General features: G+C 45.3%; 1 protein-coding gene across 1 annotated transcript in view; it reads right to left on the bottom strand.

Annotated features, from left to right (window-relative positions):
* Positions 1 to 7,419: 7,419 nt before the first annotated feature.
* Positions 7,420 to 26,521, bottom strand: part of BFSP2 (beaded filament structural protein 2) — a 73,274-nt gene continuing 54,172 nt past the window's right edge. Inside the window, exons 5-7 of the mRNA XM_057739232.1 lie at positions 13,562 to 13,693; positions 9,696 to 9,916; positions 7,420 to 7,681 (exon numbers count right to left, since the gene is read on the bottom strand). Of these exons, the coding sequence (XP_057595215.1) occupies positions 7,678 to 7,681; positions 9,696 to 9,916; positions 13,562 to 13,693 (357 nt within the window). The 3' untranslated portion in view covers positions 7,420 to 7,677. The remainder of the gene's footprint in view (positions 7,682 to 9,695; positions 9,917 to 13,561; positions 13,694 to 26,521) is intronic.

Here is a 26,521-nt window from a genome sequence, read left to right as displayed (position 1 = left end):
TAAATACGACCTCAGTCGTTTTCATGGTTAAGCCCATTGTACATCCCACCCACCTCTACTCAATTTAATCTGCACTGTCCAATATGGTAGCCACCAGCCAGGTGTGGCTATTGAGCTCTTGAAATATGGCTAGTGTGGCTAAGGAACTGAATTCAAATTGTTATTTAAATTTAATTAAAATTTTAATTTAAAAATTGAAGCAGTATAGAATAGTTGTCCTGTAAACTTATAAGAAAAGTTTGAAACATTTCATATTTGAAATTTATAGATATAGAATTGATTTTCAATTTATGCAATATCTTCTTAAACATAATATTAATAATTGGACACAAGAGTGAATGGACCAGTGTGGTTTTGAAATTGACATGCTTTTGCTTCAAAGTTACATGGACTCTTCTGAAAAAAGTGAATATAGGTGGTCAATATAGTTGTAAACATCAAAGGAAAACAGTTTTTTGGTCCTCAATTCACTTCTCGGAAAACTTTTAAGTGTGGGAAGACATTCTGGAACCTTTTTGAAACATTGAAAATGTTGAAGTATGTGGGCCGATCGATGGGATTCAGAATGTCCTGCTTGAGCAGTGGAGGAGCTGAGGGTGCGGGGCTTGGAGACTAATATCACCCTGTTTGGTCCTGAGGGATGGCTGGTTAGCCAAAGACGGGTAAGATTCCTCAGAGGAGGAACAACCTAAGACAGGCACAGCCGCAGAGGGGCCAACAGGGGTGGTGCATAGAGCCTTCCTTATATCACCGTGTTTGGCCCTGGAGGATGACTGGTTAGCCAGAGACGGGTAAGATTCCTCAAGGGAGGAACAACCTAAGACAGGCACAGTCGCAGGGGGGCCAACACGGGTGGGGCACAGACCCCCAATATCTGAGAGAGGTCTCCTGCCCCCAGGGCTGCTTTGCTCTCCACGCCCAGCTCAAACCCATGCCACGCCCAGCTCAAATCCACACCCAGCTCAAATCCACACCCTGCTCAAATCAGGACCCAGGAGGCAAACAAAGATCATTGCCCCCAGTCATGTGAGGCCTTTGATTGTTTATGGGATTAACCTGGGAGTGTTAGACCCTTAGGCTATGCCGAGAACTCAATAAAAGCAAGGTGGGATCAATCAGCGAGGCTCTTGATCCTAGAGGTCTTGAGTTCCCCGGTCCCATCTTTCTCTTCAGTCTGTGTCTGTGTGTTCTTCAAGCTTGCGGCAACCGTCACTCACCTCGAGTCGCCGAGCTGGTCTCGGCATTTAAGTATGTTTGGAACAGCTTGGATTTGTGAATCTACTTTTTCAACTATAAATTTTATGAGAGCTAAATACAGATCAAGTACTTTTGATGAAAATTTAGTATCCAAATTGAGAAGGACTGGAGGGGTAAAATATAAGCCAGATTAGCTTTAGTACCCCAAAAGAATGCAAAATTTCTAATTAATAATTTTAAAATATCAGTTACATGCTGAAATGATAGGATTTTGGATATAATGAGATTAAGTAAAATATGTTATCAAAATTAGTTTCACCTGTCCCCCTCTCCCTTGTAAAAATGTGACTATTAGAAAATTAAAAGTGACATGTGGCTTGCATTCTACTTCTATTGGACAGCGCTGATCTAGATTATTTGAAGGCAGGTCCACATTTTGTACATCTCTGTATCTTCGGCACCTGGCATGGTGACATGTAACAGGGCTGCATAAATGGTTATTGTGGAAGAAGATTTAATCTTGGAGCAAGTTTTCCGCTACTAACCATGATGGTTGCTCAGGTAAACTGCTAAGACTGAATTCCCAAAATAATGTGTAAAACCACTCTTTCACTTTCCCAGGACAGAGAACTACCCTACGTGTTTCTCTTGCCTCTTTTCTCTTGGTCACCGGTAGCTAAATGATGAGGTGCTGAATCTACTGCTAGTCTATTGATTCCTGCCCTTCTGTCCTTTGATTCCCTCTCAAAGAACCCAGAGCACCACCAATTATCATAAAGGAGGTTAGCAACTTGTATTAATTATCTAGTCAGGTTCGCCAAGTAGGGTTTTTAGTTTAAAATTGTGAGCTTTGTTTATATGTTTTTCCTGTCCAGGCCATCAGTAAGGAATTTGGCTGCAGAAAACAAAACAGAACAAAACACCAACGTACCTAAGATTTGTCCAAAGAAATCAGGTAGTTTGTTGCTCACCCACTTTGCAAAACTCCTTCCCCTAAAATGCAACATACCTTTTGTGTCCAATCCTAGAACTACACCAAAAGCTTGACTCCCTGTGGTGTGAATTACCTTTCACTCTTAGGAGGAGCTGGAGAAAGTGGAGTATTTCCTCTTGCACATGACAGAGACAATTGGGTTTTCTGTTGACTCTGCAGCACAGCACATCTACCATGGGATCAACCCCGTTTCCTGCTCAATCTATTGTTCAGAATAACCAGTCTATATGATCTAATTAAGCCAGTCACTTCAGCAGAGAAAATAGTTTGCTTTATTTCATCACTCGACTAGCAGATTAATTTGTTGAACATGATTGGACCTGCTGTGCTATTGTGTCAGGAGACTGAGTTTTCAATCAAGACTGCGCAAGGACATGGCCTGGGTCACCCCTTCCCCTTCCTGTGTGTTGGAATATCCAAACTAGAAATTCTGGACAAAACTTCGTGTATTATTTGAGGTCGGATAACTCTGGGGAATATAAAGTATGGAGTGTTTCTGTCTGAGATGATTGGGGCTGCCAGATAATTTTTTAGTAGACATATGTCTCAAACTATATGGGGGACATACTTCTATTAAAAATTATTCATTATTTATCTGAAATTCAAATTTACCCGGGCACCTTGTATTTTTATTTTCTAAGTCCAGCAACCCAGATAAGATGCTAGAATTGCCCCAAAGAGGCACCATCCTCTTTTACCATTTCTCAAAACAAAAAGATGATGTGTTTAAAAAAAATTTTTTTTTTTAAGTTTTCGGCTGCTTTGGGTCTTTGTTGCTGTGTGCAGGCTTTACCTAGTTGTGGTGAGCAGAGGCTAATCTTTGTCGAGGGTGGGCTTCTCATTGAGGTGGCTTCTCTTCTAGAGCACGGGCTCTAGGTGTTTGGGCTTCAGTAGTTGTGGTGCACGGGCTTACTTGCTCCACAGCATGTGGGATCTTCCCGGACCAGGGCTCAAACCTGTGTCCCCTGCATTGGCAGTCTGATTCTTAACCACTGCGCCACCAGGGAAGCCCAAGATGATGTGTTTATGAAAGGCTATCTATAGCACAATAGCATCAAAAACAATAAAATACTTAGGAATAAATTTAACCAGGGAGGTGAAAGGTCTCTACGCTGAAAACTATAAGACGCTGATGAAAGAAATCAAAGAAGACACGAATAAATAGAAAGGTATTCTGTGTTCATGGAAGAATTGATATTGTTAAAATGTCTATACTACTCAAAGCCATTTAGAAATTCAGTGCAATCCCTATCAAGATTCCAGTGGCATTTTTTACAGAAGTAGAAAAAACAATTCTGAAATTTACATGGAAACACAAAAGATCCTGAATAGTGAAAGCAATCCTGAGAAAGAAGAACAAAGTGGGAGGCATCACACTTCAAGCTATATTATAAAGCTATAGTAATCAAAACAGTGTGATATTGGCATAAAACAGCCAAATAGACCAATGGAACAGAACTGAGAGCTCAGAAATAAACCCATATGTATATGTTCAACTAATATTTGACAAGGAAGCCAAAAATACTCAATGAAGAAAACAGTCTCTTCAATAACTGGGAAAATTGGATATTCACATATAAAAGAATGAAAATAGATCCTTTTCTTACACCACTCACAAAAATTAACTCAAAATGGATTAAAGACTTAAATGTAAGATGGAAACACATAAAAAACCCTTTCTTTCCTCAAAGAAAACATAGGAAAAAAGCTCTTTGACATGGGTCTTGGCAACTGATTTTTTGAATATGACACCTAAAGCACAAGCAACAAAATAAAAAGTAAACAAGTGGGACTACATCAAACTAAAAAGCTTCTGCACAGCAGAAGAAACAATTAACAAAAGAAAAGACAACCTCCAGACTGGGAAAAATATTTGCAACCTATACATCTGTTAAGGGGTTAATATCTAAAGTATAGTAAAGAACTCATACAAGTCAATAACAAAAAAATCAAATAATCCAATTAAAAAATGGGCAAAGGGCATGCAAAACATGTTTCCAAAGAAGACACATGAATGGCCAACAGGTAGTGAAAAGATGCTCAACATCACTAATCATTAGGAAAATGTAAATCCAAATCACAATGAGATATCACCTCATGCCTGTTAAAATGGTTCTCATCAAAAAGACAAGAGATAGCAAATGCTGAAGAGGATGTGGGGAAAAGGGAATCCTTGTGGGATTGTAAATTGGTACCATCACTACAGAAAACAGTATGGAGGTTCCTCAAAAAATTAAAAACAGAACTACCACATCATCCAGCATTTCCACTTCTGGGACTATATATCCAAGGGAAATGAAAACACTATGTGAAAGAGATATCTGCACCCCCATGTTCATAGTATCATTATTTACAAAAGCCAAGATATGGAAACAAACTAAGTGTCCATTGATGGATAAATGGATAAAGAATTTGTGAGATTACACACACCACACCACACACGCGCGCACACGCACATACACACACACAGAGTGGAATATTATTCAGCCAATAGAAAGAAAGAAATCTCGCCATTTGTGAAAACATGGATGGAATTTGAATGCATTGCACCAAGTGAAGTAAGTCAGACACAGGAAGACAAATACTGTATGATCTCATTTATATGTGGAATCTTAAAAAAAAAGTGCAACTTATGGAAAAAGAGATCAGATTTGTGGTTACTAGTGGTAGGTGGTAAGGGGAGAGGAAATTGGATGAAGGTGGTCAAAAGATATAAACTTCTAGTTGTATGATAAATAAGTACTAGAGATGTAACATACAACATGATAACTATAGCTAGCCCTGCTGTATGGCATAGATGAAAGTTACTGAGAGACTGAATGCTAAGGATTCTCAGTACAAGGAAGAAAAATACTTTTGCTATCTGTATAAGATAATGGATGTTAACTTACCCTGGTAATCATTTCGCAATATATCAAATCATTATGCTGTATACTGTAAACTTATACACTGTTGTATGTCAACTTTTTCTCAATAAATCTGGAAAAAATATTTTGTATGCTATTTGGAGATAACCAGAGACCAGCATGGTGCTTGATGAATCATCTTACCGAAACCAACAGAGATCAGATCTGAATGTCTATGTTCATGTTTTCTGTGATAAACTGAATTATGTGAAGGGGTTGTACAAACTGTAATGAGCTGCCCCGCCTGCTTTGCTTTGTTTCTCCTTTTATGTGCACATGTGAACTCCTCAACAAGATTGTAAACCCACCATGGCAGAGACTGTGTCTTCTTTTTACTGGGATCCACAAAGTCCAACAAAATGTCTGGGTACCAGCAGATGCTCGGAAGTGTTACAGAAGATAATGAAGGTGAGACTTAAAGACTTTTGTCTGAAATCCAATGGATGTTCTAGCAATCTCAGTGGGAGTTTACACTGTGCTCCCAGAACCAGGCCAGAAGTCAGTGGAGCTACCTGGTCTGGAAATAGAGCCCGTCTGCACTTCCGGAGGAGTTCGTCAGAAGCGCTTCTCGGGTCTTCCCCAGAACAAGTGCTCTGTCCTTGAGACCAGCACAAGCAGCAGCCTCCCTGCCACCTGTCAGTGAACCGCTGCCAGAGTGTAATTGTACCGGATGTTGTGAGAGGAAGCGTGAGTTAAATGAGGCCCTGGTGGAGTCAAGGGGGCCAGCAGTGCCTTTTCTTACCTGTTAATGAAGCCTCATTAGAAACAGCAAGAAACCATGCTGAGAACTGGAAGCACCAGTCTGCTGGGCTCTCCCTGCCAAAGGATGATTAACTTAATGATTTACGGCAGCTGCTCTTTGAAATTACGGAGCCGAGGGGCCCGAGTGTGTGCCACCCAGCACAGCGTGCTGTCTGGTGGAAACTGCTGGAAACTCAGGAGGGTGTGCAAATCCATTCTCCCCTTCCTCCCATGGCTGAGACAGCTTCCAGGTTCTGGAAAATCCACAGCCATTCAGACACAGAAGTACCTCCTTCTGATGGCTGGGCTTCTGGGGCCCTTTAGCTCTGTTTAGGTTAGGGACTTAGATCTTGGCTGGAGGGGCAAAAATTCATTGTAACATGTAAGAAAAGAAACAGACCTCAGTGAACGGGCATTTGATATAGCTAGGTCAGCGGCGTACTCCCCAGTGGTTCAGTCATGGGCCCCCCAGGGTGTGCAGCTACGGAGGGGATCTGTGCTTTGCTGAAATGCGTCATTAGGTGATGATTATTCTGTGCCCTGATTATTTCTGTGTCTCAGACAATAAAGGGAATTATGCAGAGGTGCCACGCAAGGGTCAATAGCTGTCCTGTCCACGGGACTTATTCATACACTTCCTTTGATCTGGAAGCCAAAAGGGGAAACCAGTTGGAGCAATTTCAACCAGGAGACCCCATGTCTTGCTTTTCCCCTTTTTCCAGCTTTCTTAAGGGTAAATAAGATTCCGTTTATGTCGGCCTTGGCTATTTGGAAGCCCAGGTACTGAGGAAGGGTGTCCTCCAATGTGCCCATATTGGATCCATGGTCCTGTCTGGATTTGCAGCTTATGTGAGGACAGAGACTCAGCTTGGGTATTTTGGCCTGCAATTCTGTGCGACAGGTGGACTGACAGAAGCTTGGGGGAAGAATTAAGAAATTAAGTCTGGGCTGCGTGTGTGTGTGTGTGTGTGTGTGTGTGTGTGGTTTTGGGGCACTGAGAGACCGCGCTAGGGCACAGGTGGTGGTTTCAGTTTTAATCAGAAGGCAGGGGAGGCTTGTCTGGATAGGCGGCAGATTCATGAACTATATTTGGCTGGCCTGAGCCCTGAGAGGGCTGGGGAAGGCCCCTGTGAGTATATTCTGAGGCTGCAAGTGTAGGCAACCACAACCTCATGCATCCCCCACAGGTTTAAACTGAAGTTCCCTTTAAACTGATTGAGAGGTGCTCTGCCAACAGCAGTGAAATGTGTGTCTGCACATAACTGCCCATGTGGAGCACATTGAAGACACCTGGATGCTCTGTGATGCCTGCTATTATGATACTTGCAGACCCCTCTCTAGCAAGAACGTTGTTTTTGCCCCCAGTGGTGGCAATCGTGCATGCCATGGGCACAACTCTCGCCCAGGAAGCACATTTATGTTGATAAACCCAAGAGCCGCTGACCCTTGAACAACGAGGAAGATGGCGTCATGCTCAAGGACTCTTCCGGAAGCCTTTAAGAACAGCCCCATGAGGAAAGGCCAGGCAGGTAAAGCGATATCCATCTCCATCCGCCAGTGGGTTGAACAAGGGAGGCAGACTGGAAGCTGCACACAAAGCGTTTATTTGGGGAGGGGCAAGGGAGGTTGCTCAAGCTACAGACTATTGAATTCAGGCAGCAGGACCCTCTCCACTTCCAGGAAGCTTTTCAGCTCAAGCTCAAGCTGAACCAACCAGGGAACCCAGCTCAGGGTGTGGGGTGGGGTGGGGTGGGGTGGAGTGGGGACTCCTCAAGGAACTTTGTTGGTCACTTGGTGAAGAAGGCAGCATTTTCTTCATGAAAAGAGTGTGTTTCTCCATTAGCTGAAACAAACAAAACCCAAAAAACACATTTGAGTGAGAGAAGCAAAGGGTGATGAAATTAGTAAAGAAATCACAATAGGATTATAGGAAAGGCAGGTGTCTCATGGAAAGAATTTGGGCTTTGGAACAAGACAGTTTGGGTTTCAAATCCCATCTCCATAGTTATTAGCTGTGTGACCTTGGGCAAGTGACTTAAGTCCTCTGAGGTTCTGTTTCCTTTCTGTAAAATGGGGATAAGGATGTAGTTCTGGTAGGGTTTCTAGGAGCTCTGTGAAGATAACATAGAGCTTAAGACTGTGCGGGCACATAGCAGGCACTCACAGGAGGTAGTTCTTATATTCTTGAAGTACATCTTGTTTCATTTTGTGTTTGTTTTTCTTCCTTTTAAAAAGAGTTTTATTGAGATATAACTGACATACAACAAACTGCATATATTTAAAGTGTACAATTTGATATCTTTTCTTATTACTCATCCATTTTATACATATTAATGTATATATGGCAATCCTCTGTATTTGTTTCATATGATTTTGTGTACTCAGATACTCATGCATCTGCCAAAATTTAGCTTTGTTACAAACATCTAGCTTTTATAATCAACAGAAATCAATCCAGGAAAAAAGACAGTTGGAAAAGAGCTGTATGCCATGTTTTTTGTTTGAAAGGGGTGATGGTTAGGTTGCTTCCACGTGGTCCTCTTGCCTTCTGAGAAATGGAGCCCTGGGCTCTGGTGTGGCTCCGCCAACTCCCTCTGAGTGATCACGGGTGAATCCTTTTCTGCTCTGGCCTTATTCTCTCTGGAATATTGAGGGGTTGTACTACATAATCGATAAGCTGTCTCTCAGAGCTGCTATTCTAGTCCTCATTCAGCGTGTGCCAGGGCAGGGACCTTGGAGGGCAATACGAAGATACAGAATTATAATAAATGCTTGAACTTCCTTAAAGAGCTGGCAAGGAAGCTAAGCACCCAGACTCATGCATACGCTCCAGGAATCCTTACCCGTTAAAAAAAGCCTGCATATGTATGTGCATGGGCATACATCTATACCACGTACACACACATACGTACATAGACGTAGACATGCCTTTCCCAGCCTCTTGCCTCTCTCCAGTATGGAGGCTGGAAAAGCTAAATAGTTGCTTTCCCAGCACCCTCTATAGGTGGGTCTGGTCATGTGAGATAGAAGGGAAAGTCCGTTGGAGGTCTTCCCAAAACATTTTTCCGTCACTGAGAAAAAGGAGTGAGCCGTGCAGGGAAAAGCCTTTCTGCTCTCCTCTTCCCTCCCCTTCTTCTTGCCATGCATGAGGTCTGGTTATGATGTCTGGAGCTGTGGTAGGCATTTGGCAATCGTGGGTTACAAAGATGAAGACAGGAATGGCACATCAGAGGGATGAAATGATCTTGGGACATCACGGAGCAGCCTAGCCTACCTCAATGCTGGAACTCTTAGGTAAACATGGTTTACGTCTTTACTGCTCAAAGTGCAGTATAGGCATCACCTGAGAGTTTTGTTAGAAATGCAGAGTCTCAGGCCCCGCCCCAGACCTGTGGAAACAGAATCTGCATTTTGAAAGGGTGCCCAGGCTTGGCATATTTTGAGTGCACATTAAAGTTCCAGGAGCGTTGGTTTATAGTGCCGTTAATTAGGTTTTATTACATGCAGCTGAAAGAAAGCATTCCTAACCACTACTATGCAGTAGAAGGTATGTATGAACACATACAGGTATGTCTACGGTGTGTGTCTGTGTGTCTGCATATGTTAACACATACAGACATCCGCACATATATGCATACGCACATAAGTATGTAACATATATTCGTTTATATATTTGTGTGTATGTGAATAGAAAAATCCTGGAAGGACACAGGCTTTGGCAGTGGGGGTGGGTGTTGGGAAGTTTGGGGGTGATTTCTCTTTTTTACACACTCATTACTTCTATAGTGTTTGAAAAATATTTCATTTCAGCCTGTGAGTACCTACTCCTTTCCTAAGAAAGCCGAGCAGAGACGCACCCGCTCTCCTCGCGGTCCAGCAGCGCGTGGTAGGACGCCACCTCCCGCTGCAGCTGGCCCTTGTGCGCCAGCAGGTGCTCGCGGGCCTGCAGCTGCTGCTCCGCCTCCGCGCGCATCTCCCTGAGCTCCGCCTCTAGCCTGCTCACCACCGAACCCAGGTTCTGCAGCTCGATGTCGTGCCAGTGCTTGGCATCGTGCAAGGTGTTCTCCAGGCCTCGTTTCTACAAGAGAGAGAACACGGTCCAAACCCAAGGCCGACGGGCAGAGCCCTGGAAGAGGGAGGTGGGCAGAGCAGTGGGAGGGGCTGGCATCGGCCTGGTCTGTCCATTTCTCCCGGGATGATGACCTTGACGGGCTGACGTGACTCAGTGGGGGAAGTAATGAATTCTCCTGGGGAAGCCAGTGTCTTGTTTAGTCTAATGCACTGATTCTTCCGAAGGGGGTGGGGGTGGGGAGGGAGGCGAGGAAGAAGGAGGGATGGGGAACGGGAGAGATGCTGGATGAGAGAGGGATGAGAGAAAAGGAGAAGCAGATGAGTGAGAGAATGAAAGAGGAAAAGTGAGAGAGAAACTGACACACACACACACACACACACACACACAGGAGGCAGTTTGCAGGTGTTTCTTCAAAGAAATCTGGCCCCCTGAGCTGCCTCGGGGCCTTTTTGCTGGCGACTGCTCACCCCCTGGGCCGCTTCCCTGCTCTGTGAGCCCCCACCCACCGTCCAGCTGGAATGCCGTCTCCGCCTGCGCTCTTCCCAGATTCCCACAGCCAGAACCAACGTCTCTGCCCTGCACACACGCCGCGTGTCTTTCTTTAGTGTTTCAGTAGCACATCCTGCTAGTTCCTCTTCGCCTTGCTGCCCGTTGGCGCCATCCTGAGCCCGCCTCTCTGTGAGCTGTGCTGCATGGGGGGGTGTCTACCACCCTCGGGACTTGGTCCTCTCTGGGGATAAGTCCTGCGTTGAGGCATCTAGCACAGACCTCTCCCCCAAGCAGACTTGCTCCCGAGGTTCTGACTGGAAAAATACACAGGCCACAGCCCCTCGAATCAAGGTGCCCACAATGGAGCCGTCGGCTCCCTTCCGAACCTGCGGGCCCCTCCTCTCCTCATGCTCCAGCTGGTGAACCCACATGAACCGGCAACCAGGGAAAGATATGTCCCGACCCTGCTTCCCTCCCAAGTTCAGTCATTGCTGAGTCCTCTTGTATATTCTGAGACATCTTCCCACTCGTGCCCCCTTTCCTGCAGCCACCAATGCGCTGGATGGATCACCTCTCACACCCAAGGAGTCGAGCTCTGATGAGAGAATGCAGGGGAGCCAGCTCCTATTACTGCCACTGTCACTTGGAAGAAACTGTGTTTTGGGCACCGTACCAAGTGCTCTGGGCACATGAAACTAATCAGGCATGGTCCCTGCCCTCAAGGCGTTGACGTGCCTTCCGTGTCCGTGAGCTCATTTAACCACATGGACCAAGAGGCTCTGCGTGTGAGTGGGTGGCGGGTGGGAGGGGTCACTCCAGCTCTGGAGTCAGGGTCTAGGCTTCACGGTGGGTGTGGCACTTCGGTGAGCTCCACCTCATCTGTGCCCAGGGTGTGGATGACAGGAGCAGGTAGAGGGGGCAGAGAAGGGGGCGGAGTCTCCTTCTAGAAACGGGAGAACACATCCAAGGGCTCAAGTGTAGGAAAGCAAAGGATGAGTTCTGGACATTGAAATGAAGCCCGAGTTGGGTGGTGTTAGAAAGTCTGGTAAAGGAAGACCTTCTATTTTATCCCCAGGGGTAAATTCCAGGGGGTGGGGACACTGATAATGCAGGAGGGAGGGGACAGTAGAGGAATGTCCCAGATGGTGCAACAGGGGACAGATGGAGTCTATGGAAGGGAGGAGAGAGTGGATAAAGCTTCAGAGCTACTTTGAGGTGGGAAAAGGAAGCCGGAGACCTTAAGCTGGGGAACATTCATCTTCCCTGTAGAACAGTGCAGGTGACAGCGTCTGCCAAGGGAAGGAGGTAAGGGTGGGCTGGGGGCTTGTGAGGATGGAGACTTCTGGGAGTAGCCACTGTGGGGAACACAGGAAGTACCCCTGCTTCGTTCCATCATTTGTGTACACGTTAGGAAGGTTTAGAAGACGGGAAACTTTCAACTCATGTTTGCCTCTCCCGAGTCTAAGGGAGGGCTTAGCGCATAGTAGGCTCCCAAAACACGTGTGTGGAATATATGCTGAGTGGGCTTCAGCCACTTAGACTGCAATTCCTCCAGGCTTTTTTTGATGATGTGGCTAGAGGATACGTCCCTAACTTTTGCCTGGAACTTTCTATCACCAGAGAGTGGCAATTTTGGCAGCCATGAGGGCATCTGGCAGCCTCGTAACTGTGTCTAAAGCAAGTGGAGCAAAAGGTAGCACTCTTAACATTAGGATGTTTTATCAAGGGTTAGGGCGGGTGAATAAAACGGATTAGCATAAAATCCACATGACTCTGAACAACGCAATCTCTTTCAGACAACTTTTTAGTTAAAGTAGCATTGCTTTGGGCTGTAGTTTCCTGATCTTTCTCACCTCAGATCCTTTCCTCACACTCCCTTGCACTGACCCAGATCCCATCAGAGGATGACTCAGAGAAAAGTGGAGCAATGAGATGTGTGTTGTGTTGTAGCAAGACTGAGCATCTTCCCTGAGTTGACTGGGCATCATGTGACCTTGTTGCTGAAGACAATGGACCAAGTGAACTGACAACCCTTGAAGGAAGGGAACTGGGGGTGATGGGAAGATCTTGGCAGCAGGCAGAGGAAAGTTGTTTCTGAGGGGAAACAACTATAACAAATACTTGAGCTAACTTTGTGGCAGGCTGTGGCTCCAGTTGGAGGTGGGACTGGTGGATTGTGATGGAGCTGATATGGGTGGAAGTACTGAGGTGAGGCACATGGGGAGTGCTGGAAGAACAGGTACCCGAACAGCCCAGGACCTGAGGCTGATGGGAGAGAGGGGCTTCTTGGGCCTCAGCGAAGTCCAGATTATCTCAGTTGCCCAGGGATACACAAACCAACCAAACAACCAACCAACCACAAACCAACCCCTTCATGCACTCTGGTGTGTACAAACACTTGTGGTTTGAATCAATACATATGGCCCCCGAAGGCATCCAGGAGGAGCTGTGCTTGACTCTAATAGAACTTCAGTCCATCCCAGAGATCAGAGGGTGGATTGCTATATCGTTAATAATTATTTTAACTAATAATAGTAATTAATAATGCAAGAGATCTGTCCACAAACCACAGTGCGTCTGGGGCGTTAACTAGCTTACTAGTTTTGCTTGGGTTCCCCGGAAGCAGAGCCTAACGCAGGGATCCTGGTACCTGTCCGTAATTAAGGGGTTCCTTTTTCAGGAAAAGGGGGAGAAGGAAAGCAGGTCAGGGCGATGTAAAGTGTTAAGCCAGGAGGTGGTCGCGGCTGGGCTCTGGCTGCAGCCCGACCCCCTGGAGAGCTCTGGCGTGTGGCTTACACCACAGAGCGGAGTCCACTTTGAAGCAAGTGGGCTGGGCTTTTCAGCTCCCTGTCAGTCAGTCATTGGCCAATGGCTGAGGGCTGGGGGCGGGCCTACTGTCCGGCCGGGCGTCTTCTGTTTGGCGGAGGGCAAGTCTATGGGCGTCTATGGGCGTCAGCAGGCACAGTCACCGCAGCACCTGGTCAAGAGGATTTCGCTGGGGCACTAACTGTGTCTGCTACATTTGCCATGTGGGTGTGGGGTGATCCTTTGCAGGCCTCCAAACTCATGTGCTGTGAGATGGGAAAGCCATCTGACTACAATTAGACAGTCGAGAGCTAAGGTTGATCTAGGAAAGGCCAGGGCTCTTCCTGGCCCACTCACCAGGGCCCGTAAGGATTCCGTCTCAGCCTGCAGGCTCTGGATTTGGCAGGACGTGTTGTGCAGCTCCACCCTGAGGGCAGCAGCCAGCTTCTCTTCCTGGGTCTGGGCCCTGCGGGCCACCTCCGCCTGTTGCTGTGGAAAGTCAGGGGTGAGCAGGGGGGAGCCGGGGCCTGAACCCGTCCTTCCCTCTCACCCTCTCCTGTCACCACTCCGCGGCCTCTAACGCAGAGGAAACAGCCATGTGATTTAAAAACTACTCTCTTTCTGTAGGCGTCCACTCCAACTTGTATTCCAATATTTATTTAGTTTGAACATATGATGCATGCAAATAGAATAAAATTCGAAAGATTTTCTAAAGAATATATAGTAGAAAGTCTCCTTTTCTTCCTGTGCCCTAATTACTTCGTTCTGTTTCTAGCTTCTTATACCTCCTTCCAGAAATATTTCATATATTTATAAATACATGTGTATGAGCATCCCTCCTTGCTTTGGTACTTAATGTATTTTTAGAAATTCTTCCACAGCAGTAAATACATAGATCAATTACTTTCTTTCTTTTTTAAAATTTTTTCTTTAAGAACTATTGAGATACAATTGACATACAATAAACTGCATATATTTAAAGTGTACGATTTGATATTTTTTTCTCATTAGTATCAATTACTTTCCTTTTAAGGGCTGCATGGTATTGCCTTTCTTGGAAGTACTGTGATTATTTGGAGGTTCCCCACTGATGGACACTTAGCTTGTTTCCAGTCTTGTCCTGTGATGAACAATGATGCCGTCCCTCATTTTCCATACATGGCAGGATCTCTGAGGGAGTACATTCCTGTAGTGGAACTGCTGAGTCAAAAACGTAGGCATGGGACTTCCCTGGTGGCACAGTGGTTAAGAATCCGCATCCCAATGCAGGGGACACGGGTTCGATCCCTGATCTGGGAAGATTCCACATGCCACGGAGCAATTAAGCCCGCGAGCCACAACTGCTGAGCCAGTGTGCTATAACTACTGAAGCCCACTCACCTAGAGCCCATGCAACGAAGCGTAAACCCCACTCGCTGCAACTAGAGAAAGCCCGTGCTCAGCAACAAAGACCCAACACAGCCATAAAAAAAGGCATTTGTAATTTTGATAAACATTGGGAATTTGTAACCCTCTCCATCACGCCAGTTGCCCCACACCTTCCTCAAATAAGGAGTGAACCAACTTGACCTGAGAGTCCCTATTTCCCGGTAGAACCCATCTGACCACAACTGTGAATATACGGGGAAGGTCTGTGCTTTGGATCTTCTCCCCAGAACAAGATGGACATATTCTTTTTCTAAAAATTTATTTATTTTTACTTATTGGGGTTGGGTCTTCGTTGCTGTGTGTGGGCTTTCTGCGGTTGTGGAGAGCGGGGGCTACTCTTCATTGCCGAGTGCAGGCTTCTCATTGCAGTGGCTTCTCTTGTTGCAGAGCACAGGCTCTAGGTGTGCAGCCTTCAGTAGTTGCAGAGAATGGGCTCAGTAGTTGTGGCACACGGGCTTAATTGCTTTGTGGCATGTGGGATCTTGCCAGACCAGGGTTCGAACCCATGTGCCCTGCATTGGCAGGCAGATTCTTAACCACTGTGCTACCAGAGAAGCCCCAAGATGGACATATTCTGATTCCTCCTACATTCAAGGGAGCAAGTCTTTGTTACTCTTGGCTGGAGAAAAGGGAAAACATGAGAGCTCTCCCTCATTTATCTTCAGTGCAGTCTGATGAAATGTCTCCAAGCCAGTGATGTAGGAGAAAAGTTTTGTCTCCTAAGTTACTGGCTTTCTGAATTTGCCATCTTTACCACATATAAATGCTTATTTACAGAATTAGGCACAAATAGTCCAACCTAATTGACTAGCTAAGAAATCCCAAGTCAAAAGGCTTACATCTCAGTAGTAGTTCTGCCAGTTCTTGGTATTTGAGGCTATAAAGAGCTCAACAAAAATGTTCATTAAAGCCCTGGGAGCAGCTGACGGAGAACAGAACCCGTGGACCTGGCTCTAATTGGTTGGCCCGTGGCTGTGTGTCCCTGGGCCATCATTCAGCCTCTCTGAGTTCCAGTCCCCGCCCACAGATGACATTGAGTGGGGAATGATAACCATGTGATGGCTGCCTCCTGGGGTCACTGTGAGACTCCCATCAGGTTACACATGTGGAGGCTTTTAGAACCTTAAAAGCAGGCAAATATTGGCTATATATTTTTTTTACATGTAACAAGGAATAGTAGCCAAAAAATGATTTTGTAAAAGCCACTAGGAGTTGAATACTACTAATGATAACTAATATATATTGAGCACTTACTTTGTGCCAAGCACTCTGTTAACTTTTTTTTTTTTTTTTTAATGGCTGCGCTATGTGGCTTGTGGGATCTTAGTTCTCCTATCCCGGCAGTGAAAGCGCAGAGCCCTAACCGTGGGACCACCAGAGAATTCCCTTAACTACTTTAAGTCCATATATCATTTCATCTTTACAACCCTGTGGAGCAAGGGTCATTGGTATTTCCATTTTACATGAGGAAACTGAGGCGCAGAGAGATTGAGCTGTTTATTCAAGATCTTATGGCCCATGAGGGGTAGAGCTGGGATTCAAGCCCAGCAGCCGACCCCAGTGCTGTGCTCTTAGCAACCAGTACTTAATGCTGCCAGGTTCACCAATGCCTCAACTTAAGACCCTCCAAATTAGAGCTGTCTCCCCCAAAGTGAAGGTGGATCACCCTAAAATATTCTCATTGTTTACCAAGTCCTGTGATTAGCAGCCCAGTTTTTCTTCCTCTTTTTGGGGTAGGAGCCTGATCAGATGGGCTGTGCGGGTGGGTGGGGGGCAGGAAAGGGGCATCCTGGCAGACAAATGGAGTCAGAGTGGCCGGGGCAGCTGTAAGCGGAAGCTGGTTCCTAACAGCTCACCAGAGCCAAGTGTTAAATTGTCAGGAATTTTGTGAGCCATCACTGAAAATTAAATTATATCGTTCAAATCAAATCAATTATATTAAAAATGGTAACAAATAGTACTTCCCTGGTGGCGCCGTGGTTTAGAATCCGCCTGCCAATGCAGGGGACATGGGTTCAATCCCTGGTCTGGGAAGATCCCACACGCCATGGAGCAACTAAGCCCGTGAGCCACAACTACTGAGCCTGCGCTCTAGAGCCCGAGAGCCACAACAAGAGAAGCCACCTCAATGAGAAGCCCATGCACCGCAACAAAGAGTAGCCCCTGCTCTCTGCAACTAGAGAAAGCCTGCACGCACCAAAGAATACCCAATGCAACCAAAAAAAAAAAAAAAAAAGGTAATAAATAAACACATCATCACTGCCTAATTATTTTACATTTTATCATTAGCTATGCTATTGAGGTTATTTACATCAGTGGTACCTGTGTGGTGGAAATAACACATAATGCTGTACCCCTGCACATCTCTTCCCAACTCTGTGCTCATTTACATCAAATCACTAGTTTGAAATCAGCCACGGTGAGAGTATTTACACCATGGAAATCATCAAACACTACAAACCAGGGATTGAACGATTGTTTTGTTGATTGTCCAGATTTAAGAAAGGGATGCAGAAAATGTTAATAGTGTTAAGAGTAAACTTAAAAGCAGGTCATATCTGTAGCTATTGCATTGTGAGTGGCATAAAAATTAGAGGCACCGTTCTTCCAGTATTTGAAAATTATTATGTGATTCACAGAGAAGTCCCTCACGATACTGATGAGTGAACTCATTAAGGTCAATGAAAATATCAAGCAAAAGGCATAGCAGAGCTATCCTCACTCATCATTGATATGAGTGACTATTTGCTTAATCAGATATTAATAATCAAGCATTTTTCTGTAATGTGATTTTGTAACACTATTATTGATGACAGAATTATAAAAATGGTTGGCAGATTTCACAAGACACAGCAAGTCACACAGAAGCTGTAGGTGCAAATGGAAAAACAAGGTACTTTACCTTAAAATTTGTTATTTCTAGAATTACATAAAGAAAACATCAATAGAAACGTTTATGCTACCTTTAAGTAGAAGTATGAATTCGACTGACACATAAATACATATGTTTACATTTCCTTGCAGAGAGCAGTTGGGAAACGTCCCCAGCACAGGATGGGTAAGAGCTGGGCATGCAGGGAAGCCCAGTCCCATGGAGGCACATTTCAAAGCCTTAATGAGCAGGTGTGGGATAAATCTACTGGCCAAGGCTATAGCCCCAGCCCAGAATACACTGTCCCTCCTCTCAACCCAGATAATGTATTTTGTGGTTCGGTGGTACACACTGGTCTCTGGAGAGATGAATCCCCATGTCTTAGTTTTATTAGCAAAATGCTATACCCAAGTGTTTCCTAAATATTCTTGGACAACCAGCATGGTTTGTCACATATCTAAATACTAATTCAAACTATTTTTATTTGAACCAATTCACTTTTTCTTTGTAAATAAATGTCTTTAAAATGTAAACTGCAGTTAAGTTCTCAAATTTTCATGTGTGTCAGCATCATCTGGGGGACCTTGTGAAGATGCAGATTCTAATTCAAGAGATCCTGAGTGGGGCCCAGGAATCTGCATTTAAAACTTCCACATGATGCCTGGTCCATGGAAGCAAACTTCTAGATTGCTACAGAAACTGATAAAACTGTATTACTTGCCAAAGATAAGAGATAACTAAAAAAAAATCAATAAAATTAATACAAGCCCGTGTATTATATTCTAGCAAATGTTGCTTGCCAAGCAGCTGAGTCTCAAAGCTGGCTTTCTCTTTGTTGAAAAGTGAAATTAATAAATATAAGTGTTAATGATGTCCTAGCACCAAAGGGAAACTTTCTTGCACTGTTTTTTAATTAGGATGGAAAGAGAAGGCCACTGTCACTTTTTGAGATGTCCCACACTCTGTGGAGTGTGTTTCTCTCTAAATAAAACTAATTCTTAACTATTAAAAAAAAAAGATGGAAAGAGAAAAAGAAATTAGTTTGATCACTATGGGTTTCAATTTTTTTTTTTTTTAAATAATGTGTTGCTTTTTTAAAAAATTCACTTATTTGGTTGCACTGGGTCTTTAGCTGCAGCATATGGGCTCCTTAGTTGCGGCATGTGAACTCTTCGTTGCAGCACGCATGTGAGATCTAGTTCCCTGACCAGGGATCGAACCCAGACCCTCTGTGCTGGGAGCATGGAGTCTTAACCACTGTGCCACTATGGAAGTCCCTCAGTGCTATTTTCCATCATGTCCCAAATCTTCTCAAATCAGCTTGCCCTTCATCTGGAGACAGTTAATTGTTTTAACTCACCTAAAAGTTTCACATGTTCTTGTCTAATGGCTTTTTAGATTTCTGTTTTCTCGTTATTATAATAACTCTACTTCTGTTTCCATTTCAACCTAACGCCTCCAGATGCAAGGGTGAGTCAAAAATTATCTGCACTTCGGTTGTACTAAAATTTCTACAAATCCTACAGCCAGAGTGCAGGTAATTTTTGACTCACCTTTGTAGTAGGTGTGTGGTTCTAGCCCCTGAACATAGGAAGGGAGCACTGTGATCTGTCACTCGGTGCCGTTGCTGGGATGTGTGCTTATAGTCAAACATGTTGGTCCCCAGCCTTGCAAAGCAGCTTGAAATCTTGGCTCCATTGTGCACAAGCTGGGCGACCCAGGTTTGTACTCCAGCTATGTTTCTGAGGCAGGAGATCATGTTGGCATTTTGAAATATGGTAAAAACTTTCAAATTAAAATTTACAAATTGGCATGGCGTTGCCCATGAAGGATGGATGTGACGACAGAAAAAGAGCAGCAGGCTGGCGACGCAGTCAGAATGAAGAATTGGAGGGTCTCCAAATGGAGGGGAAAGGGCCATCTCCACACCCCATCCGCTTGGCTGATTAGCGTTGCCATTTCCCCAAACACCCTGGTGACTGGGAAAAATCGCCGCTGCGTAGTGTGAGGGGAGAGCAAGTGTTTAGGAGGAGGCGGAGTGCGGAGCGCCATGCGTTCTCGGCAGAACAGGTGTCCAGGCGGAGCCCTCGAGGGTGGATGTGTGCCGCCTGCCTTTCCCTGAGCAGTAGCTGCGTGGGTTCCAGCAAGTCACAAGCTTTCTGGTTTTTGCAGCTGGGGAACGGCTTTGGGCGAGCATCGCTCTGCCCCAGGGCAGAGCTAACGGCCTTGCTCTTAAGCGTCTCAGATCTCACACGATCACGCTGACCTCATTACGGCCCCTTTCACGGAGAAAGGGAAAGCAGTGGGCTCCTTGGGGACTCCAGGGTTCCTGATCTTGAGTAATAGAGGAATCTTATCCAGGGAGAAGGCACAGAATTGTGGTCTGGACGGATCCTGATAGAAGTCTGGCCAAACTTTTTGGTCCCTCAAGACAAAGCCCTCCTTAGCCTCATATAAGATGTCATTTGTACTCTTCCTTAAAAAACAGGATAAATCCAGGTCCTCCCCATTCCATGTGATCTGTCTGGGTCAGCCTTGCTGTTAAGAGTGTTGATTCTACTGTCAGAACATGTGGCTTGAATCCCAACTCTGCCTCATTCTAACTGGGTAATTTACCTAACCTCTCTGTGCCTCAGTTTCCTCCTCTATAAAATGGATAAAATCACAGTACCTATCTCGGGTTGGGAGCATGAAATGAGAACAGCCTGTCAAGTGCTCAGGACACTGTCGGGCACTCAGTAAGCCCTCCATAAATGCTCTGCTGGCCCTGCTTTTCCGGCACAGCTCAATCTGCCTCGAGTGGTCTTCCTGTCCATTGCCTCCCACCTGCCCCCCAGCCAACCTCACACTCAGCTGTAGCACCTTGTGTGCAGGAACAACTTCTTACTCAACCTCCTGGGCACTTAACAGGGTTTTTACTCCTGGAACACACCCAGCGATGTTTATTGAAGGTCTGCAATGTGTCCCAGGCACAGGCTCAAGACAACCGAAGAAGAAGGTCTACCAGGAATGGAATTAAATCAAATCTCCTTTTCATTAGGAGGATTGGCTGTCATTATTATAATGATTATAAGGTACTTTCCAGTCATCCAGTGTCATATAAATGTTATTTAGCTGAGGATAGCTTTTGACAGGCAGCACACACACCTGAACGACCCCAGCCAGGTGTGGGATTTACTTGGGAGAAAGATGGACACCATCCACGCTTCACCAGAGACATGGGTTGTCCTTAGTGGGAATTAAAAAGGAGTGCATGTCTCACTCGGTGAAATGTCAGCATTGGCAGTAGAGCTGGCCTGGCTAGGCTGGGCCAACCTCTCCTTGAATTTACTGCTTGGCTGTTGGAGCTGCTCTCTTTAGGGCATGAGGCCAATTGCCAGCCTCAGTCGAAGCTGCCAAAGGAAACATAGAGGAGCACGTGGCTTGGTGGACCCGCTGCCCTCTTGGTCGTGAGCGAGCACGCCCCGCTGATGAAAGAGGCAGAATAGGCTCAGCAAGGAGGGGTATTCTGAGGACAAAAACATACTCTTCTTCCTAAAGTGATGTTTGGAGAGGTCTAAACGACAGCATTTTTGTTCGGGTTCATGGAGATTATCCTGTTCCTAAGAAGGCTCGCCTCTGCTCTGTCCCTGCCAGGAGACTGAGTTACAAGCCACTCTACCTTAATTTCTCAGGGATTTGGGTTGTTTTGTCTTTACAGATCTCTTAGTTTCAAAGTAAGATCCCTACACGTTCCTTGGGAAAGAGCTACTTTTTTTTTTTAAATCTCTCTATTGGAGTATAGTTGCTTTACACTGTTGTGCCAGTTTCTGCTGTACAACAAAGTGAATCAGCTGTATTTATACATATATCCCCCATCCCCTCCCTCCCACGACTCCTTCCCACCCTCCCAGAGCTACTGTCAAGAAATATCTAAGACAGCTTTCAGATTGGCAGAGTCAGGTAGCCTGGGATGGGCAAGAATTGACTTCATGTTCACAGCTCCAAGCATGGGGCTGGCGCCTGGTTTGTGCTTGACAAATAGAGTCTACATGAATGAGTGAAGGTTCCTTGGTGGAAGGTGTGAGGACGAGGCTGCCATGGTGGGTGCGTACTGACCAGTCATGGTGCTGAAAACACAATATAGGAGATGAGGACCTGGGCGCGCCCTCTACAATGCACGTGGCTGTGCTGGGTAGTGGGGTAAAGAGCAGGCAGAGGACTGGCAGTGCCCCCCTTGATGAGACAGTCTCTTTATTCTCCCTACTCTGATTCCCCACCCCCGTGCCCCCAGCTGCACCAGCTGGTTCACACCACCGTAGTACACAGTGACAGGAACCAAATCCTGGCCTCCTGGCTCCTATATTAACCTTTCCCTACTGGGCTAACAATATCTTTTGAAAGCTAGCTGGGACTACCATAAATTAAGTACAAAGACAAGTGACAGGGAGTTCTCTGGCATTCAAGTGGTTAGGACTCCGCACTTCCACTGCTGGGGCTGGAGTTCAATCCCTGGTCAGGGAACTAGAATCCTGCAAACCTTGTGGTGTGGCCAAAAGGAAAAAAAAAAAAAAAAGACAAGTACCAAGCTAGGAGTATATTTGCAACTTATATCATGGAGAGAGGACTAGTTTCCCTAATGTACAAAGAGCCACTACAAACCAGTAATAAGAAGTCCAAGACCTAATAAAAATGGGCAAAATATATGATCTAATCATACACACAAAAGCAAATGTGGATGAAATTCAGCATGTAAAAAGATGTTGCACCTTCCTCATAATATGACAAATGCAAAATAAAAGTATACTGGGACTTCCTTGGTGGCAGAGTGGTTAAGAATCCACCTGCCAATGCAGGGGACATGGGTTCGAGCCCTGGTCTGGGAAGATCCCACATGCTGTGGAGCAACTAAGCCTGTGCGCCACAACTACTGAGACTGCATGCCACGACTACTGAAGCCCGTGCTCTGCAACAAGAGAAGCCACCACAATGAGAGGCCTATGCACTGTAATGAAGAGTAGCCCCCTCTTGCTGCAACTAGAGAAAGCCCGTGCACTGCAACAAAGACCAATGCAGCCAAAAATAAATAAATATTAAAAAAAAAAGTATACTGAAAAACCATTTTTTACCTATGATATTGGCAAAGATCACAAAGTGATCACAAAGTGTGAGAACTCATGGGATCCATGAGGATTCAGGGAATGGACATGAAGACATTTCTGAAGAGAATGTAAGTTGTTGCAACCTTTATAGAGGGTAATTTGGCAATGTTTATCAAAATTACTGATGCACATAATTTTCGCCCCAGCAATTCCGTGTCTATAAAGGTATCCAGCAGATACATTTCTATGCTGGGAAATGAGGGACATGCAAAGTTAGTGACTAGTCTTATTTATAATAGCAAAAGATTGGAAGCCACCATTCATCAACAGATTAAATAAACCCTGGGATATCCATGAGCTGGAACAAGGGTTGGCAACTTTTACCGTAAAGGACCAGATAGTAAATGTTCTAGGCTTAGCAGGCTATATGGTGTCTGTCTTAACTATTCACCTCTGCTGGTGTAATGCAAATGCAGCCACAGACAATGTGCACATGGTAAGCATGGCTATGTTCCAATAAAACTTTATTTGTGAAAAACAGGCAGCAGGAGCTTTAGCTTGTGGGCCATAGTTTGCTGCCCCCTGCGGTAAAATATCGTGCAGCTAAAAAGCAGTATGTCCTGAATGCTACTGTTGTGTAAAAAGAGAGAGAAAAAAAATATATATATATAGGTTCTTGTATATGCATAAAATGTCTGAAAGGGCACACAGGAAAAGGATAACATTGATTGACCCTACAACAAAGACTGGGTGGCTGGGACATGGGTGGGATGACATTTTTCACTGTATATCATTTTGTACAGTTTGAATTTTGAACCAAGTGAAGGTATTAGATATTAAAATGCATAAATAAAAAAAGAAAGAAAAGCAAGCTGGGGCCCTTTTGCAGAGCTTGCTCTGTGACGTATTATGAGGTCTAGAAATACTAGGTGACTCCTCTTCAGCGCTTGCTGTGAGGGCACCGGAATGAATAAGCCAGTGCTTATTTCACGGAAGAGCCACTGAGATCGTAGCCAACTCATCAACACACAGGGACCTCTAGATTACAGATACTCTTGGCGGTCTGCTCTCCCTATTCTCCATAAAAGGAACTCTCCTAGTTGGCTGTCTTGACAGGACCATATCAGGCCGTCTTTCAGCCCAGAGCAAGTGACAACTGAGTGCCAGAAATCCATTTAATCCAATCTCATGTGTCCTAGAAAACACTGACTCTTCTTGGTAAAAGCAAGCAAAGAAAAGGCATAGACACAGCAGCCTGTGTAAAATATTTGCCCTCACAAGGTAGGTTATCATTTGTGAATACAGATGACAGGGTGACATGTTATCCAAGGCTTCTAGTCTCTTGGGTGTCCAGTATGGTAGCCACTAGCCACAGATAGCTATTCATGTAAGAAGTCATAAAAATTAAATAAAATGAGGAATCCAGTTTCTCAGTTGTATCACGCACATCTCAAGTGCTCAGTAACCACACGTGGCTGAGCTGTCACACTGGACTGCTGCACAGGTTACAGAACAGTCCCCTCACTGCAGGAATTTCCATTAGAGGGCACTGCTCCAGTCAGTCTCTGGTGACTCCTCCAAGCTCTAAGATTATCAATAACCTCACAGTTCATCTCTATCTGCTCCCCTCTCTTCATTCTTAACTGTCTCCACAATCTGTCATCCTGTCTGAGGCATGATGGTTACAGGTCAGATAAAGTTTCTGACCACAAATGCCTTAAACTGATCAGAGGCAAGTGCGACCTACTGTCAGGGCAGGGGGCATGGGGGCAGTCTATTTGTCATGGAGCACCGCCCGCCTCCCCCTCCGCCGCCCCCCAGCTCATGCTGGTGACTGAATAAGCCTTTGAATATGGAGCACATCACCCAGCTACAGTGAACAAGGGACAGAGGCTGGGCTTCTGGAAATCAGGGGAGGGCCTCGAATCCCATCAAGGGCAAACTGAAGTGGGAAAAGTCAACCTTTCGAATCCTAAGCAGCCTGATTCAGAAACTTTGGGAGCCCTTAGCCTGCAGGGTGGCCCTGTTTCCAGGAGGACCACATGCTGCAAGGGAAAGGTCAGTTGGAAGAAACATGGGATTCTGTGTATCATGATGGACTGACCCTGACATAAAAGACTATAACTGCGTAATATTCTTGAAAGTGCCATTTTGGCTACTCAGAATATCATTTTCCTGTTGATGATGTCATGCTTGAAATGCATGCATCTGTGAAAGAAAAACTTAGTAGAAATAGCCTGGCTGCAGGAAAACTAGAAGCTCCCGGCCCTTCCTTCCTCCCTCCCTCCCACACTTCCTTCTATCCTTCCTTCCTTCCTTCCTTCCTTCCTTCCTTCCTTCCTTCCTTCCTTCCTTCCTTCCTTCCCTCCCTCCCTCCCTTCCCTCCCTCCCTCCCTCCCTCCCGGTAGCAGAAAACATGTCTGTGAAATGGGAATAACAATAGTTCCTGCTTTTGAGGCTGTTGTGAGAATTGAATGAGCAGAAATGATGTCAGAGGTCTAACCAGCACAAACGGCCTCACATGGTGATCAGTTTTATTTTTGAATTCTAGATCGTCTAACAATGACTGACAGATGATTTCAATGCACCCATAAGTTCTGCAAAGGCTTTAGGAAAGAAGGGCACTGAAAGATCTTAATCTAGCCCAGGTCAGGATAGAGCATACTTGTACTCAGGACTCTCTTTTTTGTTTGATGCTCTACTGAGTGGAAATGTCTCAGCACATGAATCTAGGAAACAGGTGAATAGTGACCCTTCAGTATTCCCCAAGGTGGTCTCTCTAAGGTGTGTTAGTTGCAGACTGGAGAGCATGTCCCATGGGTAGCCAGGAGGTCTGGAAGGTGCTATGTCATGCTGTTGGAGGTTCTCGAAGTATCCCCAAATACCCTGAGTTGGGTAACCACACCAAACAGAAAAGGAAAGGCCAGAAGTTAAAACTTTCTGGAAATTCTCTGGATCAACCTGATCCCCCAATCACTGAATCATGCAACTTGAGAAGCTCCCAGAACTGGACCATTGAGGTTCCTGATATCCATAACACCACGGCTAGAGCGAACCTAGCCAGAACCTCTTTATAAGCCTTTACTGATTAAGAAATAAGAAGAGTTGGCAGGAAAGTGGTCGCTGTTGCTGATGACCTTCACCTTGACTCCTCAGGCCGTAAGTTAGTTCTCTCCAGCTTCTGCCCTGCTGCCAGATTCTGCACCTCTGCCTGGGAGCTCTCTCTCAAGTCTTTGAAAGGTCACTCTGCTAGCAGATGGCAGATGACGGAGGGAAGAGGATATTACTACCCCAGCTTCCTCATCTCTCTCCTCTCTTGTACTCTCTATTATTCCCCAGACCGCGCCCCCGCCCGGGTCCTGTGGGGATGCTCCAGTCTCCCCCAGCGGGAGCTGTTTGGATAATGTGTTCTTTGTTGGCTCACTTCTCTGCTTCCCGCCACTTTCAAAGAAACCACCGACACTTAAACATTTGTCTCGGGATGAGTTTCTGGGGGGACCTAAGTGAAGACAGATTAATCAGGTCAATTAATTTTTAGCCTCTCTGGGCTGAGAGGTAATTAAATGCATGTCTGTATTCTCTCTGCGAAAGGTTTTGAAAGCAGTGTGTGCTGAGCCATTTCACATTTATGCTTGGCCGCCAGGAAACCAACAGGAGGTGTTCAGGCTGGGCAAAAGTCAGCCCCCGAGGGTGTGACGGCGACTGACAAAACTATTTGCTGGAGGACTTCTGGCTGTCAGTTCTGATCTCTGTGGATGATTAGAGGAATTCACTCATCCTGCAAATATTTTCTGAGCTCCACCTCCCTGCAAGAGGCCCAGGCAGCATCGACCAAACTGAAACAAGTACTGTCTGTTTTCTCTGAGATGTAGCTTTCGGCTTACTCTATTAAAAAAAAAAAAACAACAACTAATGAATCTGTTCAGAATTAATGTT

The sequence above is a fragment of the Hippopotamus amphibius genome, chromosome 6 (genome assembly GCF_030028045.1).
Source record: "Hippopotamus amphibius kiboko isolate mHipAmp2 chromosome 6, mHipAmp2.hap2, whole genome shotgun sequence".
NCBI lineage: Eukaryota > Metazoa > Chordata > Mammalia > Artiodactyla > Hippopotamidae > Hippopotamus > Hippopotamus amphibius.
Note: the sequence above shows the minus strand (reverse complement) of the source record. Positions and strands in the feature narration are given on the sequence as shown.